At 64.2% G+C, this 20,396-nt stretch overlaps 1 protein-coding gene across 5 annotated transcripts; it reads left to right on the top strand.

Moving 5' to 3' along the window:
* Positions 1 to 8,038: 8,038 nt before the first annotated feature.
* Positions 8,039 to 20,144, top strand: SEMA3B (semaphorin 3B). Of its 5 annotated transcripts, none has more exons than XM_030283182.4 (18): positions 12,143 to 13,213; positions 14,785 to 14,912; positions 15,760 to 15,917; positions 15,998 to 16,060; positions 16,149 to 16,268; positions 16,343 to 16,436; positions 16,525 to 16,644; positions 16,972 to 17,117; positions 17,202 to 17,316; positions 17,394 to 17,463; positions 17,548 to 17,692; positions 17,787 to 18,006; positions 18,096 to 18,187; positions 18,366 to 18,407; positions 18,506 to 18,663; positions 18,775 to 18,830; positions 18,908 to 19,047; positions 19,131 to 20,144. In XM_030283182.4, exons 1-18 carry the CDS (start codon positions 12,924 to 12,926, stop codon positions 19,557 to 19,559), a joined length of 2,586 nt encoding a protein of 861 aa, XP_030139042.4. In that variant the 5' UTR covers positions 12,143 to 12,923; the 3' UTR covers positions 19,560 to 20,144. The 5 variants fall into 5 exon arrangements, with proteins under 5 accessions (XP_072790913.1, XP_072790910.1, XP_030139042.4 ...); XM_072934811.1 differs by adding an exon at positions 14,062 to 14,156 and having other exon boundaries at positions 13,124 to 13,213; positions 17,394 to 17,692; XM_072934810.1 differs by adding an exon at positions 14,062 to 14,213 and having other exon boundaries at positions 13,124 to 13,213; positions 17,394 to 17,692.
* Positions 20,145 to 20,396: the final 252 nt, after the last annotated feature.

Genomic DNA, 20,396 nt, shown 5'->3' with positions numbered 1-20,396 from the left:
AGCGGGTGGAGCGGGTGGAGCGACCGCCCCGATCGCCCGACCCCCGCCCCGCCCCGCCCCGCCCCGCTCCGGCGGGACCACCGCTCCCCGCCCACAGCCGCCCACCGGCATCGCCGCCGCCATTCATCCCGCAAGTGAATCCCCCCCGCCACCAGGCATCAACCCCCTCTGGGCATCGGTGTCCCGACAGCGCTGCCCGATCTGCAATGGGAACGTCACCAAGCATCCCCAGCCCACCGCACATGGCGGCCGCACCGATATCTGTGCCCCTCGCGGCATGATCACTGTGCCGGGCATCCCTGTCCTGCCAGGTGCTGCCAGCCACCCGGGCATCCCCGCCTACACCTGCCGGAGGCCAGTGGCTGCTTCCAAAGAAGCAGAGCTGGAGCAATCGCTCTAATCTACCTGAAGGGTTAAATCCAGTATGTGTTGAGTGTGAGCACAGCATTTCCCCCCTCTTAGGCAGGGACAGGTCACCCAGCAATACTCCTTCAGTCAGATTCTCTCCCTGGCCTGGGAGGCTCAGGCTGCTCCCAGGTTAAGCCAGCCCAGCTGGCTGCCCTGCTCATAGTGCCCGCTGCTCGCACAGTACTCACCCCAGCATCTCAGCACACTGGGGGTGAGCAACCCGTGTGGAATCACCACAACAAGACCCAGAGTAACTGGGACAGGCCAGCCTCCTCCTCCAGCCTCCATCAAACCTCCCCACTTGAGCTGAAAGATGTCTATTTTCATGAAGACACAAACCCCATAAAAGTTCCCCAAAGCAGAGATTTTATCCCAAGTGCATCCACATGCTTTAGGGAGAGCCATGAGCTCTGGTGAGTCACCAGTTGTGTCCCCAATGATTCCCTGTACCTTTACAAGGTCTGCCACCTCTAACTACCTCCTGCTCCTCTGTCCTGCCTAGCTTTTACTTAATTTTGGGGGTGTACGCTTGGGAGTCCACCCACCTCCCATGCCGAGCTGCAAACCCTGCCCAGCTGCTGTGCATTGGCAGAACGGGCCCGCACGCCGCTGGGAGGTTTTATTTGTGCTGTGCACATCTTTCATAAATCCTCGCGAAGCCTCGGGCAGCCTGGGATGGGAACGGCTTTGCCAGGCAGCAGCGAGCGTTGCCATCGGGAGAAGAGGAGAAGAGGCACCCTCTCTCCCGCCTGGACATCGAGGGATGTGAAATATTCAGTGGCAGCTCCCGGCGATCCCGCGGCTCCTGTTACCGCCGCTCTCCATTGGCCGGAGACACACACCCATTAACTAATTTCTAATAACAGCAGCGTGCGTAAGTGCTGAACCAGCGCTGGCTGGCACGCCGGGGACCGGAGGCAGCCAGGTTTGGCAGCGTGACGGGGGAGCCAGAGGCACCCAGAGATGGACATGGCTGGCCTCATGCCATCCGTTTAACCCTTTCCCTGCTCTGGGGAAGGCGGGTGCAGCCACGTGGCACCTGAGGAGAAATGTCCCGGGATGGGCGGCAACACGTCTCACAGGGCTGGAAAAGGCAGCCAAGAGCTTCCACCCCGTAAGCAAACACAGCGCAGGTGCTGGGCATGGGGACAGCAGTGTGGCCCCATGGCACAGGGTGCAGCGACTGCTGTGGGGTAGCGTGCTGGAGGACCTGTGGGAAATGATTTGGAGGCTGGCTGCTCCTTCCCAGCCTCCAAATGTCCTTCCCCTGCTATTGGCACAAATGCTGCCATGTCTACTTTTTACTGTCCCCTCTCTTGTCCAGCATGTGACACTCTCACCAGTGTTTTCACTTTCCAGGTGGGCAAAGGACAAGGGCTCTACCGTGTCAAGCTGAAGTTTTGCAGAAAATCAAAGCAGTGAGGAGAGGAGGAAAAGAGAGTGAAGATGTCCCCAGAACCTCCCAAAGCCTCTGTCCCAGCAGCAGGCACACAGTAGCTGCAGGCTCCTGCAGCCGGGCTGGCAACATCGAGAGGAGCCATGAGAGGGGTGGGCTAAGACCCTGCTCTCGACCCCTGAGCCCTCTGGTCAGCAGTGCTTCCCCAGTGCAGCTCTGGCCAGTCTCACCAATGGCTCTGGTGGTGTCAGGGCTCCAGTGGATTGCAAAATTGCAGTCGTGTGGTTTTCTCCAGCTGGCTGGAAAGTTTGACGCTGGATTCCCGTATGTGAGGAGCCTTCAGGGGAGCACAGCACGGCTCATGTCTCCAGCAGCCTTACCAACGTGCTGTGCCAGAGCCCGTGCCCTCAGCACGCCCCCGTGGGGTTTGCCTTCTCACCATTTCCCCCAGCCAAAAGCTGCCCTATTTCTTATCCTTCAGCCGTGTTTCATGTTCAAGGATTAAAGTGAACCCGTAAAACCCTCACCTCCAGTGTCGCAGCACGGCCAAGGCCGGCCCAGGAGCCAGGCACAACGCAGTGGGCGCTGTGTATGGCCAGGACACGCTCTCCTTGTCACGCTCGGCTTCCTGCCGGCCCTGAGCCCGCTGCCTGCTGCTGCCCAACACCGCCCGCTGCTCCCAGAGCCCAGATGGCAGGAAGATACGGCAGAGATAATGGGGAGGTTTGCAGCCCAGGCAGTGTTCCCCTCGCCACCACCCTGACCTCTTGAGCAGGAAGTGTCCGGGAGATTGCCCTTTCCAGGAACATTCCAGTGGGTGCCTCTGGTCCCCATCACTGGGCATCCCACAGACACAGGCCAGCACACACAGGGCCTCCAAAACTCCCGCTGCCCTCTTGACGCCACAGCCATGGAGCAAGTGAGGCACAAAAGGAATGCTGATTGTAAGAGGAGAGGGATGCCTGTGGCCAGCAGCGTGGGCTGGGTGGTCTCCAGAGTGACACCTGCCCGAGGCCATTCCAGGGCTGGAGCCCTCCCTGCACAGAAGCACCCTGGTGCTGTAGCTGTGCCTGACACGGAGGTGGTGGGGAGCAGCTGGGGACCCCCTCCCTCGCCCTTGACCGCCCCTCCCTCGGCACATGCTGTCATGTGGCAGGGCACAACAACAACACCGGCTAATTGGTTAATGTGATTTCAAAACATGATTTGCAATTATAACTCACCAGAGAGCATTCAATGATCCCGCACATCGGAGAGTGGGTTTTTCTCCTTCGTTTGTTCCTGGAACCTCGAAACCAATTAACTTTACAGAAGCCAGAAGCAAAGCACTGCTCAGCAGACCTGAAGGGTGGGTTATCTCTGTGCTCAATCGCCTCCCTGCCAAGCCACAATCTGGGAACCAAGGACTGGAGGACGAGCCCCTGGGTAACCCTGATGTTTCTCCCTGCACTACTGAGGGCTTTGGGGGGACCTACAGAGGCTCCCCCAGCTCCAACCCATCAAGCACCATGCTGCTTGGGAGCATTGGTCGACAGGAGGATGCCCTGAGCCATAAGGTGTGGGAATAAACTGTTCCTGTTGGCACAGGGAGGCTGCCCCTTCAGTTCCCTCCAGAGGTGCTGGCACCTGCTGGCAGCCTGCTCGTCTCTGCCACCCACACTGGGCAGCCCTGTCCCCACCATCCCCACTGGCAGCACCCACAGCCCCACCAGGGCCAGGGGCTTTGCTTCTGGGGGTTGACCATCCTGCAACAAAGGCTTAAATGCTGTTCAGGTAATTAAGCAAGGATTTAGCAAGGATTTGAATACCTTTAAATGCAACACAAAAGCCTTTCAAGCCAAACAAACCCAAGTAGCCATGATGCTCCTGAAACATCCAGCACCCAGAGCCCAGCTCCCCTGAGCTGGGCAATTGCTGGGCTCTGCTGCTGGGCTCTGCTGCTCCCCACATCCCACTGGAAAGCCAGACATGGGGCCAGCAGTGTTTTCTCTTGAGTGGGCAGAGAGATGTTGGGTGCCATCAGCCGCTGGAGGGATGATCTGGCAATTATCCCTCAGGACGGTGATGCAGCTCCACTCTGCAGGGGCAGCCCTGCTCACAGGGGAACCCTCCCTTGTGCACAGGGCCTGAGTCTCTCCAGGCTGGGAGCTGCCTCCCATCAGCTCCCCGAGCCTCAGGGTCCTCCATACCTCAGGGAGCTCAGCATTCCACACTGCAGCCACCCTGAGGACAGGGAGGGAGCTCAGGCAGCTGCCAGAACCTCTGAGGAGGCACAAGGTGATGCCAGCAGTGCAGCATGGGGCAGTGGAAGGAAACGTGGGGCAGTGCTGGGGGGTCTCCAGTCCCTGGGGAGGGACTCTCCTGCTCCTCTCCACGCTTCCTGCAAGCTGCCAGGGAGTGTGGAGCCAGCTGGGAGGCCCCTGGGGGGTGCCAGGCATACTGCCCAAGGCCTGGGCAGCAGGGTGGCAGATGGCTGGGGAGCTGGGGACCAGGGAGCAGCGGAGGACCAGGGACACCTTTCAACCCAGACAACTGTAGCATCCTTGTTTACAGTTATTTATAACTGGGCCAAAAATGGAGACGTGGCCACAGCCGTGTCCCTCCTCTCCCCAGGGTGCTGTGGTTAGTCCAGAGCTGACCAAGGAGCAGGTATGGTCCCTGCAGTCCCAGGGAAAGGGCAGTCTGGTCTGGCTCCCTACAGAGGCACCTGTAGGGCTGTCCTGAACCCCCTCACCGGCTGGGGTGACTGTCAGTGCCAGGGCTAGACAGTCCACCACAGGCTCCTGCCAGTGTGATCCAGGACAAGAGGGGATAAAGGCCCTTTCATGGCCCATCAGGGAGAAGGATTCAGTAAGAGAAGCACAAAAGGAGGTGCTGGCACTCGGGACTGAGGCTGCCATGCCCTGCAGCACCGGGGTTCCTGAGCTGCCCCAGCAGTGGATGTGGGGTGCCTGCTCCAACCAGGGAGCACCTGGGGAGCGCCGGCTGCTGGGTCATGGCAGGCACCCCTGGGTCCCTGCTGGCACCACCCAGCCTTGTGTTTGGGTGGGCTAAACCTGTTTCTGTTTCAGGCTGGGCAGTGCTGGCATGCTGGCCCTCTCCAGGGTTGGAAAGCCCAGGGGCAGCTGCCCCTCTCCCTCCCCTCTGAGCTGTACAACAATTGGCTGCTCAAAGGACACCGGCCTTGATCTGCATGGCTGGCCGTCCCCAGGGCCGAGCAAACAGAGAGGAAAACAGCCCCAGCCGGCTCCTGCCACTGCCAGCATGCAGCCAGCCCCGGCACCCTGTCAGTGCTCCTGTCCCTGGGACCTCTGCCACCCAGCAGGGCTGCAGCACCGCTCTGCCCGCTGTAATGGCACTGCCCCACCTGCCCCACAGCCAGGAATGAGCCAGGGGCTGCAGGGGCTGAGCCAGGAGGAGGAAACAGAAGCCAGGGTAAGCACACACCGTGCTAGCAGAGGGGCTGTCCGCAATGGGAGAGGTGAGGCACAGCCAGGGTGGCGCTGGGACCGCTGGCCCTGGGCTGCGGGGTCATCCCTCCTCACCCAGTCCAAGGGTCAGCTCGCCCAATTCAGCCCTGTTTGCCATGGGGCTGGGCCAGTCCCTGGGGCTGCAGGGTGGCTGGGGCCAGCTGGTTGGTGGCAGGAGGCCAGCACAAGCCCAGGGCACATGCCATGGTCTTGCCTAGCCACCTCACATGTTTTCCCCACAGCCCAGTTCCCTGAAACTTTTTCCCACCAGTAGAGCATGGTGCTTCACAGAAGTCCCCCTGGCACCCTTCCCAGAGCTCTCCTGTCAGAGAGTCACCCCAGTCCCACCAGATGCCAGGGGGATACCAGAGGCCAGTTCCAGCCCCATTCCCCCTCGGCACATCCCACATCACCCGAAGTCTTATCACCTGCTCGTGGCACTCCTGGGACCCCCACTCTGCCCGTGAGCAGCAGGACCCACACTCCACCAGCACTTGGCTCGGGGGTGGCAGGAAGCACAGATGAGGGCTGGCATGGGCATGGGGAATGCCATCACCAGCAAGAGCAGCCACCGTGGCACAGTGGTAACACAACGGTGGCACCATAGCAGGGTGGGGATGGGGACACAGGTCCCCAGCTGCCCTGCCGGCACTACAGCCGTCCCTGGGAAGGTCAGGCCATCGGTGCCGCGCCACGGGCGGCTGCTCCAGCTCCGCCGGTTCTGCCTAGAGCACTGCCCGCTCCCGCTCTGCCGCCGGCAAGGTCAGCGCGGCGCTACGGCAGCACCGGCCCCGCCATCCCCCCGCCGCCGGCCAGCCGCTCCCGGTTCCCACCGGCTGCAGGGACGGGCACGGCGCTGGTGACCCCACACCACCCACGCGGGGCATCGCCGTCCCGTGACTTTGTGGGCTGGAGATGCCGTGCCCGGGAGCACCGGGGAGGGTCGGGAGTACCGGGGAGTACCGGGGAGTACCGGGGAGCACCGGGGAGCACCGGGGGCGGCGGCAGCGAGCGCGGGCAGAGCGGCCCGGCCGGCGCCGCTGCGCGACCGCCCTCTGGCGGCGGCCGGCGGCACTGCCGGGCCCGCCCGCTCCCCGGCCCTGTCCGCCCCCGGCCCCGGCCCTGCTCACACACTGCCCCTGTTCACACACTGCCCCTGTTCACACACTGCCCCTGCTCACACACTGCCCCTGCTCACTGCTCACACACTGCCCCTGCTCACACACTGCCCCTGCTCACTGCTCACACACTGCCCCTGCTCACACACTGCCCCCTGCCCACTGCTCACACACTGCCCCTGCTCACTGCTCACACACTGCCCCTGCTCACTGCTCACACACTGCCTCTGCTCACTGCTCACACACTGCCCCCTGCTCACACACTGCCCCTGCTCACACACTGCCCCTGCTCACTGCTCACACACTGCCCCTGCTCACTGCTCACACACTGCCCCTGTTCACCCACTGCCCCCTGCTCACACGCTGCCCCTGCTCACTGCCCCCTGCTCACACACTGCCCCTGCCCCTGCCCACACACTGCTCGCTCTCCACCCACTGCCCGCCCACTGCCCACACCCTGGCTGCCAATTGCCTGCTCACTGCCTGAGCCCTACCTGCAGCCTGCCTGCCCCACTGCCCACACCCTGCCCGCTGCCCAAACCCTGCCTGCCCCCTCCAACCCCCTGCTTGCCCACTGCCTGCACCCTGCCCACATCTGCCTGCTCCGTGCCTGCATCCAGCCTGGCCCCACTGGGGTTCCCCAGCACCCACTGTCTTGTCACACCCCTGTGACTCCAGCCCACGTTCCCCCAGATCTGTGTCCCAACAAGCCCTCTCCCCCCATTTGCACCCCGGAACTCTGCCCGCCCCTCTGTGGACAGCCCCAGTCCCTCAACCTATGCCATGGGCAGTGGTGCCCGTGCTGCCTCGCATATCTCCAGTGGGTGTCGTCTCTTTCCTGAGGCCTCTGGCCGCCCTAGTGCTTTCCATGGAGCTCAGCACTGTGCTGTGCTCTGGGGCTTCACCTGGTACCACATGGCACAGCACAGCGATCCACTGTCAGTTCTGGGAGAATGCAAAGAGCCCAGCTCCGTGGTGGCGCTGACATCCCAGGATCATGTGCTCCAGCCCCTTTCCACCTGCATGGTCACAGCTGCCAGGAGGCAGGCTGGGGCCTGGCACAGTTTTGGCAGAGTCCCTGGCTGCCCTGAGCCCACCCCATGGCAGGAGTGGCTCAGCTGGTGCTTCCTGCTTGGGCACAGATCCTTGTGGCTGGATGCTCTGCAGCCTCTAGCACAGCCATGTCAGCACCTGGCCACTGTCACAGAAGAAAAACACATTCCTTTGCCTCCAGATGGAATTTCCTGCTTTATTTTTTATTAAAATGGTGCCCATTGCCTCCCAGGCTGGCAGGCACTGCTGAACAAAGCCTTGCTCCCCTGCTCTCTCACCTCAAGCCCTGCTGGAGGGCAGCCGGGCTGAGATCATCCTCTCCCTCCAGCAATGTGCTTGTGCCCAGCCCAGCCCAGCGCGCTGCCCACTGTGTTCCAGCCAGGCAGCACTGGGCACCCAGCGTGTCCAGCCACAACACGGACCTTCCTCCTCCCTCCTGCACTGCCTGAGTGGCTCTTAGCGCGATAGAGCCACTAAATCCCCTGCTCCCAGGATGCCGGGGAGGCAGGAGAAGTCATGCGGCTCGAACCGCCCCAGCCCAGCCGAGACCCTGTTACTCATTTACCCCGCGTTAATGAGGCGGCACCGGCTGCTCGGCCTTCGGACTGCAGGGGTGTTTCACCCGGCCCGGCAGCTCTGGGGGTACCGTGTCCCCCCAGAACAGGCACCGTGGCAGCAGCCACATCCCCTTCCTCCCCCTCCAGCCCTGCTGGGCTGGACTTTGCAGGAGCAGATGAGGCGCTGGGACGGTGATGAGTGCCTTCACCCTGGCACTCCTCCAAGGCAGGAGCAGGACCGAGCAGGCACGAACGGGTGCTCGGGGACACCGGGACGTACCGCGGCTGTGATCGGGATTCCTGGGCTTGCTCGCACCCTCTTCCCTTCCCGGTGCGGGCAGAGGGGGTGGCAGCACCCCGGGAAGCCCTGGGGTCCCGAGGGGCTGCTCCCAAGCGGCCGACCAGGTCGTTGGGTGCAGAGGGAGGACACAGGACACAGTTGCCTTTTGTTGGTGCCGGCCCCGGGAGCAGGGACCGGGGCTTCGCATCGCCTCCCTCCACCCCCGCCGCTGGCGGGACCGGCGCCCAGCACCGGGGATTTGGGGTTTAAGGAGCCGGCGGCAGCAGCCAGAGCCCGGCTCACCCGCCGGGCGAGGAGGCAGGCGAGCTGCGGCGGAGCCCACGCCCTACAGCAGGTGAGACGGTGGGTTTGGGGCGCCGGGCTGGCCCGTTGAGGGGGGCTGTGGCGTTGGGGCACTGCGACAACGGAGCTCCCTGGGAAGCAGCGAGGTCCCTGCATCCCCACAGTGGGTACGGGTGCCAGCGGGCTCGGACATGGTCCTGAGAGGGAGGTGAAGGCATCCTTGGGCGTGTACCACCTCTTTGTTCCTGTCGCCCCACAGCTGAGCAAGAACCCCTAAGCCCTGTCCCAAAGGGGTGTCAGGGGTGAGCACCACCATGCTGGGAGGTTTCCCAAGCAATGCTCCTTCCCTGGCCACTGGTTTATGGGAAGGGGAGCTCACCTGGTGGCCTCCCACCTTGGCAGTACTCACTGACTCGGCCAGGGCAGGGTTTGCCCCGGCTGGCACCGGGGTGAGCTCCGAGGCGATGGGGAGAGGGGGTGTCCTGAGGCTGGGCACGGGGCTGGGCAGGAGCGGGAGCCGGGCCAGCAGACAAGGCCCCATTGTGCCGTGCCGGGGCCGCTGGCTCGGCCATCAATAGCCCCATTATGCTCGGCAGCGGCCCCCGCAGCCTTCCCAGCCGGCACAGCCCCCCGGGAGCACCGTGGGAGGCAATCTGAAGTGGCTGTTGTGCTGGGGGGCCAGGGTGAGAGAAGGGTGAGAGAAGAGGGCAGGGTGCCGGGACTCCTCCACCACTGCCTGTCTGGGTGCCATGGGATGCTGTGCTCCCTGGTGCCACCAGCTTCGGGGGCGAGATGCCCAAGATGGGAAGCCGGTGGGCTCAGGGGGCAGCTGGACATTTCCGTCCTCATTGCCCCACCCTCTCCATCCCACCAGGCATTGCCTGTGCCCGAGGTGGCCGTGGCTGTGCTGCTTTGCCCCAGGGCAGGGATGAGCAAGTGGGCAGCAGGGGCTGACATCAGCCCTGTGTGTGGATGCAGCCGGGCCAGCAGGAGAAGATGAATGGATCCGCGTGCTTCCCGACAAGACACACCCTGGCTAAAATTACTGACCCCATGGCAGGGACACCAGCCTATTTTTAAAGCCTAAGGAGCTGGATGCCACTGGTTGGTGTGGCTCAGGGCAGGGCCAAAGGGACATTGGCAAGACAGCAGGCAGGGGGACTCAGCTTCTCCCACTGCCCTCCTGCTGGGGTGAGGAGAGTGTTTGGATGGTGGCAGAAAGCCTGGGTGTCCTGCTCCTGCCCCATGTATGGTTTTGAGGAGCTTCGGTGGTTTTCAGTGCTGGGCACATGGCCCCTCTGCCTGTCCCAGAGCCTGGCTGCTGGCAGACACGAAGCCAAGGGCAAATGGTCACCTTGGGTCAGGAGGATAGGATCCCATAAGACCAGGATCCCTCCCTTTCCCTTTCCAAAAAGCCACAATGTCTTGGAGGATGGACATCCCCATCTTCATCACTACCTGAAAAGTTCACCATGTACCCTATGGCTTGGTCCCACAGAAGGGACACACGATGGCATCACCCTACTGGTGCTCAGGCACTGGGGTGCACACAACACCCCCATTTTCCTGGGCAACCCACATCAGTCCAACACAGGGTTGGGACAATTAAAAAGGGATTAGCTGGGCTACACCAGCATGGCACTGCCGGGAGCCGGTACCTAATCCCAGCAGGAATGCACTGGGGCCACTGGGGTCCCTGATGCTGGGGTCTCACCAGCATGCTGTGGTGGGGGGTGGACATAAGGTCAGGGTGTATCCACAGACAGGGTGTGAACCTAGAGCTGGTGTGGCCCTGGGACATTGCCTCCACACTGTGCTACAGGGATGCAGCTGTCTCAGGCACATTTGCTTGCTGCCAGCCAAGCCCTCACATTGGCCCACCTGGGATGCCATGAGCTCTGTCCCCTGCCTAGCGCATCCTTCCCCTGTACCAGGAATGTGGCAGCCACACGAGGCCCACCTCATGGCCCAATGTTATGGATGTGGACCACTGAGGCCACATCTTTAATGCCATCACAAACCATCAACAGCTTTTTGGGGTGTCCAGACTCAGGGGATACTAGTTTGAGCAGCGTATCCCTGTGCTCGGGTCATGGGTGTGGGCTGGGGTGAGGATACCACACTCCCCCCCTGCTGACAAGTTGGCAGTGTCCCTGGCAGTCCTGGCAAAGGTCACTCTCCTGCACAACACATCTCTGGGCTGGGGAGCAGTGCTGTGCCAAGCCCATGTGTCACAGGGATGCCTATGGCACCAGCTGTCATGACACAGCTCACCTTGACCCTTGGATTTTCCCTGTCCTCAGCCATGGTGGCTCCACCAGGGCAGAGGGAAGCCCCCTTGGCCCCAGGGACGTCGGGGGCCACCCTGTAGCACCCTTGGGGGAGTCACCCCACAGATCCCCACAGAATCACAAGGGTTCTTCTGGTGAGGTGCCATTCCCATTTGGGATGCAGGATTCGTACCCATCCTGAGGGCTTAGCGGATACCAGTCCCAGCCCTTCTCCCTGCAAGCAGGGTATGCAGCAGTCAGTGGTCCTGGTCACCCGTTTGGTGCATGGATGCCCCCCGTGCCCTGCTGGCTCAGCCCCGGCACGGGAGATGCAGGAGCGTTGGCCGGTGCCGCTGCCGAGCCGCCCCCGGAGCCCCGCGGAGCCGGAGCGGAGCCGTTTCCTACCGCCAACACCGCTGGGGGCTCGGGCGCTGCCGGCGGAGCTACAGATGCTCGGCGGAGCCGGAACCGCCGGGAGAGATTTGGCCGAGGCAGCGATCCCTGGGTGCGGATCTGCCAGCGGCAGGGACGGATCAAAGAGCGAGAGCGCCAGCACCTGCTGGTGCCGTGGGCAGGGACACCCCCGCGCTGGCGGGGAGCCAGGCCACCGGCACCCGGCTGCGAAACCTCCCGCGGGCTGGCAGAGGGTAGGGATGAGGGCGGGATGCTAGTGACGATGCCCGTTCCAGATGGGGACCGTCCCCATGGCGGCGCCCCGTGGCTCCGGCGCTGCCCAGAACACCCCGTGGGGCGGGAAGGGGTGGCCGGCGGCCGACGTGGCGCATCCCTCCCGCGCCGTTCTTTCCGGGATGGAAGCCCGGCCCTTCTGACGCTTGATGGTTTCTCCAGGCGGAGCCGCTGCCAGCAAGGTCCCCTCAGGGCTCCTGGGCTGCGGTGGCGGTGACGTCACCTGGTCACCTCGCCACGCTCGCCGGGAGTTGGAAAAGTCCCAACTGGGTGAAGGGAAACTGAGGCACGGCGCTGAACTAGCACAGGAAGGTGCCCACTGTGCGGGACTGGGCACGACATCCCCGTCCCCTCCATCTCAGCGCCATCCTGTAACAGTAGGCACGGGGACGCCGTGCCCGTGTGGAGGCCACCCAGCCCAAAGTCTTGCTGGTGCCTGGTCAAAGTCTTACAGCAGAGTAACCCCTGCCGTACCGGTGCCAGCTCCTCTGATGCCCCACCCCATCGCCTCGCTGTCTCTGTCCTCCGTGCTGCCCATAAAGCTGGGCTGGGCTGGGCTGGATGCCACTCAGCACTCTGACACAGCCAGGATAACAACAAGTTGTGGTGCTGGAACAGAGCCCGCCAGCATGCCAGAGTACCAGGGCTGGCAGCACGAGGGTTACTGGCAGTGGGACAGAAGGGCATTTCCCGGGCACCCTCCCTGGCACAGCTTCTGTGTACTGCTGGCCTGCCTGCACGGCTCTGGCTTCCTGCTGAGCTCTGCCTGCGTACTCCAGCTGCCTGTCCGCACCTGCACCTGAGCTGCCTTCACCCGCTGCTGGCCCGCCTGCCCTCGCTGCCAGCCCACCTGCGCTCCCCGCCTGCTGGCACCCGCTGCCCGCACCTGCCCGCACTCCTGCCTGCCCAGCCTCCCTGCACCTGCCTGCCCAGCCTGCTGCCTGCACCCTGCCTGCCCGCTCATCCGGCACCCGCCTTCCCGGGCTCCGGCACCCGCAGGAACAAGGCAGGTGTGGCCCCCAAGGCAGCTCGTGCTCCCCCCGCCCCGAGCCCTGCCCGCCGAGGCACGCGTGGCCCCGCTGCCGGCACCACTCGGCACTTGCTATTCTTGGCAGCGGCAGCTGGAAAATGGGAGGCAGCGGAGGAATTTTGTTTGCTCCGGGCTGGGCTCGGGCCAGACATCTGGGCTGCAGCTGAGCGGGGCGCGGGACCGGCCCCCCGTACCCCCGGCACGGCCCCGGCACGGCCCCGGCACCCCCCGGCACGGCCCCCACGGGCAAGCAAGTGCCTGTCCCGGCGAGGAGGTAGCCCCGCCACCACTCGTGTGCTGAGCCACACGTGTGCTGACCTTGGCATCCTCCGCTCTGCCCCGGGGCAGCGGATGTCGCCGTGGGTATCTCCGTGTTACCCACGGGGTGGCAGCACGGGTGTGCGTGGGTGTGTGTGTGTGTGTGAGGGGCCGTGGGTGTTCGGCTGTGTGCGTGTGTGTGTGTACATGTGTGAGGTGCCCGCGTGTCTGCTGGTGAGCGTGTGTTCGCACACCCGTGTGCGTGTCCCTGTGCGCGCCCCCGGCCCCGCCCCGTCCCGCCCCGCGGGGCCGCCCCGGCCCCGCTCCCTCCCGGCGGACGCGGCGGGCGGGGCCGGGCCGGACCGAGCCGAGCCGGGACACAGGTGGGTGCCCGGGGCCGCGGGCCGGCAGGGTGCGGGGCTGGCCGGGGAGTGTCCCGGGACGGGGTCTCTGCGCTGCCGCGGGGGCAATGCCCGTGCTGGTAGCGGGGGGCTGGCGGCGGGGTTCGTGTCCCCTCCGGCACGGGAGGGCTGGAGTCGGGGTTGGCACGGGGAGTTTCTCGGGCTGGATCTGCCAGGGTTAGCACCGAGAGCCTGCGGTGCTGCCACCCCGCCCGACCCCCGCCCGCCCCCCGTGCCAGCCGAGTCAGAGCCCGGGGGTCTGCTCGGGCCGCTCGGCAGTGAGGGCAGGCGGGCGGCCCCCGTGCCCCGGCACGGCCCCGGCTGGCGCGGCCGTCGGGGCTGCCAGAGCCCGGCGGGTCCCGCGCCTCATCCCGGCGCCTCTGTGAATGCCATTAGCGCCGACCGCCTCGGTGCCGGGACACCGGGCAGCCGTACCCGGCACTGCGCCCAGCCGGGCCCCGTCCGCTGCCCGCTGCCTGCCCCGGGCTCACCTCCACCGCCCAGCCTGGAGGGGGCTGCCCTGCCCGCAGGAGCCCCATCCATGTCATGGATTTGTGACCCCCCGGGTCAGCATCCGCCAGTTCCCAGCTCAGGCGGGGTAGCAGAGCCTGCGGTGATTGCGCCGAGCCCCGCGGCTGTGGTGGGGCTTTGGTTGTCACTGGTGTCCTGGTGAGGCCTCAGTGACTGTGCCACGGGTGAAACGCAGAGGGGCTGATGATTGGCATGGCTCAGTTGGTGCCTTGCACAAGGCACTGCAGCATAGCCAGGGGGCAAGGTGGGATCTGTGTTCTGGCACAGTGCCCTGATAACAATCACCTCCCACTCCCCAGGGGAGAGCGTGCTGCTGCCAGAGCTGGAGGAGGACTTCCTTACCTCGTGGTGGCACTCATCAGAGTGGCAGAAGCACTGTCATGGGCCCCTCTGGGTATTGCAGGCACCTGCTTAGCCAGAGCCTGCAAATCCTGCTTCCATTTGCATGGTGGTACAAGAAAGGCCAAGGGCTAATGGTGGGGCTGTAGCAGTGGGGGAAACTGAGGCATGGGACCCCATGACTACCATAATGGACAGCTTGCTCAGTGCTCAGAAGCTCACTGACTGCCCAGAGTGCCCTATTTGGTTGTCACCACTTTGGTGCTTGCTCTGTCCTTGTCCCCATTCCTATAGGACAGCTCTGTGCTTTGCAGGCAGGAATGGGCAGAGCCCGGCACACTCCTGCAGATGGGCTCAGACAGGCACGGGCAGGGCTGGATGCTGCTTGGCTGGGGTGCCTGTTTCCCCACGGGCAGGAGCAGGAGGGGTGTTTCTGAAGCCCATTATGTTTGGGATTAGATTAATGGGGACTTTAAAACTGGGAGGGCTGTGGCTGGCTCACATCCCCTCCAACTACCAGGTCGATCCCCCAGTGGGGGATCCTCTTATGCTGTGCCTTCAGTTGCCCTATGCTGGTGTTCGGGGCTCTCCAGACACGTCGGCAGCATCGGGGAGGGATCGTGGTCTGGGGGCTGTGGGGAGGGGGCTGTAACCTGAGCTGAGGTCTTGTTTCTCTGCCCCAGCCGCGGCGCCACCAGCCAGACCCCGGCCATGAGCCGCTCGCTGCTCCTGCTCCTGCTCCTGCTGCGTGGCCTCCCCGCTGGCCGCCCCCCGGCCACTGCCACCCCCCGCCTCAAGCTGTCCTTCCCCGGTGAGCATGGGACACGGGCAGGGCGGGGGGCGTGCGGGCAGGCTGTGTGTCAGCAGCAGCCAGCAGCATCCCGAGGGAGGAGGGAGGGAATATCCTGGGGAGTAGCACGATGATGGGGCAGGTGCAAAACCCCTGGCTCTTCTCTAGCACTGCTGCTGCCCTCCCCGTGGGCTATCAGGTGTTGGCACTGGCTGCCACAGCTCTTAGCTGATGCCAGCCCCTCCAGGGCCACCTGCCTGTCCTTGGGGCCATGCCTGTGCTTGGGACCTCAGTCCCAGCCCCCGGCATGTGCAAGCGCAGGTGCCCCTATCCCTGTGTGCACCATGGTGGCACTCCCTAGCCACAGCTGTGCCATACCTGTTGGGAATGTTGTGCCAGCTGGAGAGCTGATGCCGTGTCCCAACTGGCCATTCCACGGGCTCCAGCACGGCGCAGGAGGCTTTGTCCAGCGGCGGGTCTCAGCGAGAGCTCTCCTCCCAGCCTGACAAAGGGCTGTTTGTTCCCGCCACGGTGGGATTAGCTCCGCGGGGCAGGGAATGGCCTTTTCTCCCCTGCCACCGGGTGAGCGGTGCAGAAATGGGTGCTGAGGGGCATGGGAATCACTGCTGAGTGGCTTGGGGATGAGTCTCAAGGGACCCAGGGATGGGTGTGGGGCTGGCATGGGGGTGAATGCTGGGCAGGCAAGGGCTTGGTGAACCTAGTCAAGCCAGTGGGACAGGTTTGGGGGAGGGGATGGCATGGCAGGGGGCCGTGGCCTGACCCAGGCTGCCTCGGAGCGTGTTGGGGGCAGTGGAGATGGACAGGCAGTGGCGGGGCCGGGCTGAGTAGTGCCGGTGGGTCCCGGCAGAGCTGCGGGCTCGCCATGGGCTGCGACTCTTCTCGCTGGAGCACTCCTGCTGCTACGAGGCCCTGCTGCTGGACGAGGAGCGTGGCCGTCTCTTCGTGGGCGCCAAGAACCACCTCCTTTCTTTGGCCCTGGATGACATCAGCCAGCGGGACAGGAAGGTAACGGGGCGGGGGGGCCATGCTGCCGGGGCAGTGCCAGGTGCTCCAGGTGTGGTGAGCATCCCCTTTTCCACCCGCAGATCTACTGGCCGGCTCCTGTGGAGTGGAGAGAAGAATGCAACTGGGCCGGCAAGGATATCACTGTGAGTGATGGAGTGTGCTGTGGGATGCCAGGACTGTGCCAGTGATCTGCCCTAGCACTACCTCACCCTTCATTTCCTCCATCCCCAGGCTGAGTGCATGAACTTTGTGAAGATCCTGCACCCCTACAACCAGACCCACCTGTACGCCTGTGGCACTGGTGCCTTCCACCCAGTCTGTGCCTTCATCGTGGCCGGCCAGCATGCAGAAGTGAGCCTCCCCTGGCACCACCACAGCCTCCAGCTGCTGCCACCTGCCCACCTCCCATCCTTACTCCTCTCCAGGAGCCTGTTTTTAAGCTGGACCCCCACCACACTGAGGATGGCAAGGGGAAGAGCCCGTATGACCCCCGGCATACAGCCGCCTCTGTCCTTGTGGGTAAGGGCATTCTGAGCCTGGTGCTGGGTGCAGTGTGGCACAGGGGTGCCAGGAGGTCCCCTATAACACTTCCCTCGGTGCCTGCCAGGCGAGGAGCTCTACTCTGGGGTGGCCACCGATCTGATGGGCCGTGACTTTACCATATTCCGCAGCCTGGGCCGACGTCCCTCCATCCGCACGGAGCAGCACGACTCCCGCTGGCTCAACGGTCAGTGCTGGGGACTGGGAGCGTGGGGGCAGGGGGGCCACTGGCACCTTGGCACAGGAGTGCTGCTCATGCCTGGAGGCATCAGGGCAATGACTCCTCCAGGCTCATATGTACACTGTCCTTCACTGCCTCAGAGGGTGATTTTGGGGATTCCTGTGTCCTCTCCAGACCCACAATGTTTGGTGGAATCCCATCCTCACTCTGCCTCTGCTCTGCAGCTGGGCAGGGTTGGTTCTGCACCCTCCCCTGGGACCCCAGCAGGTGCTCCAGGGTCCCTGGGGAGCAGAGCTAATGGAGGCATTGGAAGCATCACCCCTTTGTCCCCAGAGCCCAAGTTCGTGGCCGTTTTTTGGGTGCCAGAGAGTGAGGACCCCGACGACGACAAGATCTACTTCTTCTTCCGTGAGACAGCGGTTGAACGGCAGCAGGGGTTGGGCAAGACCAGCTTTGCCCGCATCGGCCAAATCTGCCGGGTGAGAGCATCCTCAGGCAGGTGGGCTGGGGGCCAGGGATGCCACCTGCTGCTGCTGACACCAGTGTCCTCCTTTCCCTGGCAGAATGACATGGGTGGGCAGCGCAGCCTGGTGAACAAGTGGACGACGTTTCTGAAGGCTCGGCTGGTCTGTGCTGTGCCAGGACCTGATGGGGCAGACACCCACTTTGATGAGCTCCGTGAGTAAATGGGGATGCGACCCCACCAGTGTAGCTGTGGGCAACACTGGCAGCGCTGATGCCTTCCTTGCTTGCAGGGGATGTTTTCCTGTTGCAGACAAGAGACAAGCGCAACCCTCTGATCTACGCCATCTTCTCCACCTCCAGGTCAAGCCCCCTCCCCAGGACCCTGCACATACCCAGTGGTGCCCCGCCTGCCCCCTCACATCTTTCCCTTCTCTCTCCCACCAGCTCTGTTTTCCAAGGCTCAGCTGTCTGTGTTTACACCATGGCTGACATCCGCCGGGCTTTCCTGGGCCCCTTTGCGCACAAGGAAGGTCCCAACTATCAGTGGGTGTCATACCAGGGGCGTGTGCCATACCCCCGCCCAGGCATGGTATGTGGTGTAGGGGTGTCATGGCTGGTGCCACTTCCTGGGGTGGGGGCTGTGGTGTGTGAGACCCTGCTTAGCCAGTGCTGTCTCTCTGCAGTGCCCCAGCAAAACATTTGGCACCTTCGGCTCCACCAAGGACTTCCCCGATGAGGTGATCCAGTTTGCCCGTCACCACCCATTGATGTATAACCCTGTCTTGCCCCATGGCCAGCGCCCCCTCTTCCTGCAAGCTGCCGTGCCCTACACTTTCACCCGCATAGCTGTGGACCGTGTCACCGCTGCTGATGGCCACTACGATGTTCTCTTCATTGGCACAGGCATGTAGTGACCCCAGGGATGGGGCAGTGAGGGAGAGTGGGGAGATGCTGGGGCTGGGACCCGTGGCCTCACCCCTCCCTGCCTGCAGATGTGGGCACAGTGCTGAAGGTGGTCTCAGTGCCCAAGGAGAGCTGGCACCGCATGGAGCCACTGCTGCTGGAGGAGCTGCAGGTCTTCCAGGTGAGGGTCAGGGTTCCACATCCCACCAGTTAGACTTCCCCACAGCATCTCCATGTACTGTCCATGCTCTGGGTTGTGCTAGGGCACAACCCTCCAGCTGCCAGGATGTGGAAGCCAGGATGATGCATCCCTAGGTTGCCCCGTGCATCCTTAACTCTTGCCCATGCTCTGCCCACAGGATGCCTCCCCCATCATCAGCCTGCAGCTCTCCTCCAAGCGGGTAAGGGGGGACCCCTGGGCATTCATTCCCAGGTCCGCCATGGCTCTGCCTAGCCCCCTGCCACAGCATGGAGGTGCTCAGCACTGCTCTTTCCCCAGCATCAGCTCTATGCTGGCTCGGCCACAGCGCTGGCCCAGCTGCCCCTGCACCGCTGCGGTGCCTATGGCAAAGCCTGTGCCGAGTGCTGCCTGGCCCGGGACCCGTACTGCGCCTGGGATGGCAACACCTGCACCCGCTACGTGCCCAACACCAAGAGGTAGGTGACATGCCGGGATGCAGTGCTGGGGCAGTCAGCCTGCCCTGAGGCCATGGTGAGGAGCACAGGTCACACTGCTGCAGCCCCTGCTCCTCCATCGCCTTCCCACAGGCGTTTCCGCCGGCAGGACGTCCGCAATGGTGACCCCAACGTGCTTTGCTCTGAAGGTGAGCTGGGACCCAGCCAGAGTCTGGGGGCAACCCTGCCATGGTGGGGGGCTGACAGCCAGGCTGTGTCCCCGCAGATCCCAGGCGGGACACCGTACCCCAGAAGCAACTCTACGGGGTGGAGGGAAGCACTGTCTTTCTGGAGTGCATCCCCAAATCCCTGCAAGCCCACATCCTGTGGACATACCAGCGCACCCTGAGCGATCCTCAGCGAGAGGTAGGCTCTCCCTGGCCAGGTTCCGCCGGTGCGGCCGCGCCGTGCCGTGCCGAGCTGACCGCCCTTCCCCGCGGGTACTGCAGGTGCAGATGGACGAGCGGGTGGTGCGGACGGAGCGGGGCGTCCTGCTGCGCAGCGTGAGGCGCTCCGACGCCGGCCTCTACCTCTGCCACGCCACCGAGCACGGCTTCACCCAGCCCCTGCTGCGGCTCTCCCTGGAGGTGATCGGCGCCTGGCAGGCCACGGGCGCGGCATCTGCCGGAGACCCCCAGCTCTCCGCCGGGATGCCCCGCAAGGTCTGGTACCGGGACTTCCTCCAGCTGGTGGAGCGCCCACCGCTGGGAGCCACGGACAAGGTCTGCCAGAGGCTCTGGAGACCCCCGCCACCGGCCCGCACTCCCGCCGGCGCCCCGGGCCGCGGGCGGAGTGAGGAGCCGCGCCGAGCCCGCCGCCGGCGCACCCACGAGGGGCCGCGGGCCGAGCGGGGGCCCCGCAGCGCATCCCCCTGGTGAGCGGGGGCCGGCCCCGGGCGCCGGGCTCTGCCTCAGGAGCGGAGCCGGCCCCGGGCGCCGGGCTCTGCCTCAGGAGCGGGGCCGGCCCCGGGCGCCGGGCTCTGCCTCAGGAGCGGGGCCGCGGGCGGGGCACGGCCTCGGCCGCCCTGCCGGCAGCGCTGCGTGGGCAGTGGCGGGGGGCAGCCGGGCTGAGCAGCCCCCCGAGGGGCTGCCGACTGCCCTTGCCACCGGCTCCAACACCGGTGGGGACCCAGCCGGCTGCCGGCATCGCAGAGTCACCGAAATATTTATTAACGACTGTTATTATGAATGTAAACCTGCGGGGCCAGGCAGTGCCCCCCACCCCCCCCCCCCAGCATGGCACTGCGGGAGGACGGCACAGCAGGGTCACGCTCGGGTCCCAAAGGGCTACAGGCAGCAGTGGGAGCACGGAGGGGCAGGACAGGCACTGGTAGGACACAGGAGGAGGGGGGCACAAAGGGGAGATGTTGGGGGGTATAAAGGTGGCACCCACTGCCCTGGGTGTAGAGCAGTGGCACAGGGGACCTTGTACTAATTGAGCACAATAAAGCAGATTCAGCCGCCCAGGGTCCCGCGTCTGACTCAGAGCCCCAGGAAGCGCTCAGGGGCAGCCTAGTGCCCCACAGCATGGACCCACTCTGGCACCCAAGCCTAGAGGGGTGGGATGTTCAGCAACACTGGAGGGCTGAGGGGAGACAAGACCTGCAGGGACATTGCCAAGCTTGATGGGTTTCCCCCAGACTTCCAGCTCCCCGTGCTTTCAGCTCCACTTTGATTTCTGAAAGATGAAAACTGAACTTCCTAGGTGCCAACAGG

This window comes from Taeniopygia guttata, chromosome 12 (genome assembly GCF_048771995.1).
Source record: "Taeniopygia guttata chromosome 12, bTaeGut7.mat, whole genome shotgun sequence".
Lineage (NCBI taxonomy): Eukaryota > Metazoa > Chordata > Aves > Passeriformes > Estrildidae > Taeniopygia > Taeniopygia guttata.
The sequence above is the reverse complement of the archived record's forward strand: the minus strand, read 5'-3'. Positions and strand labels throughout refer to the sequence as shown.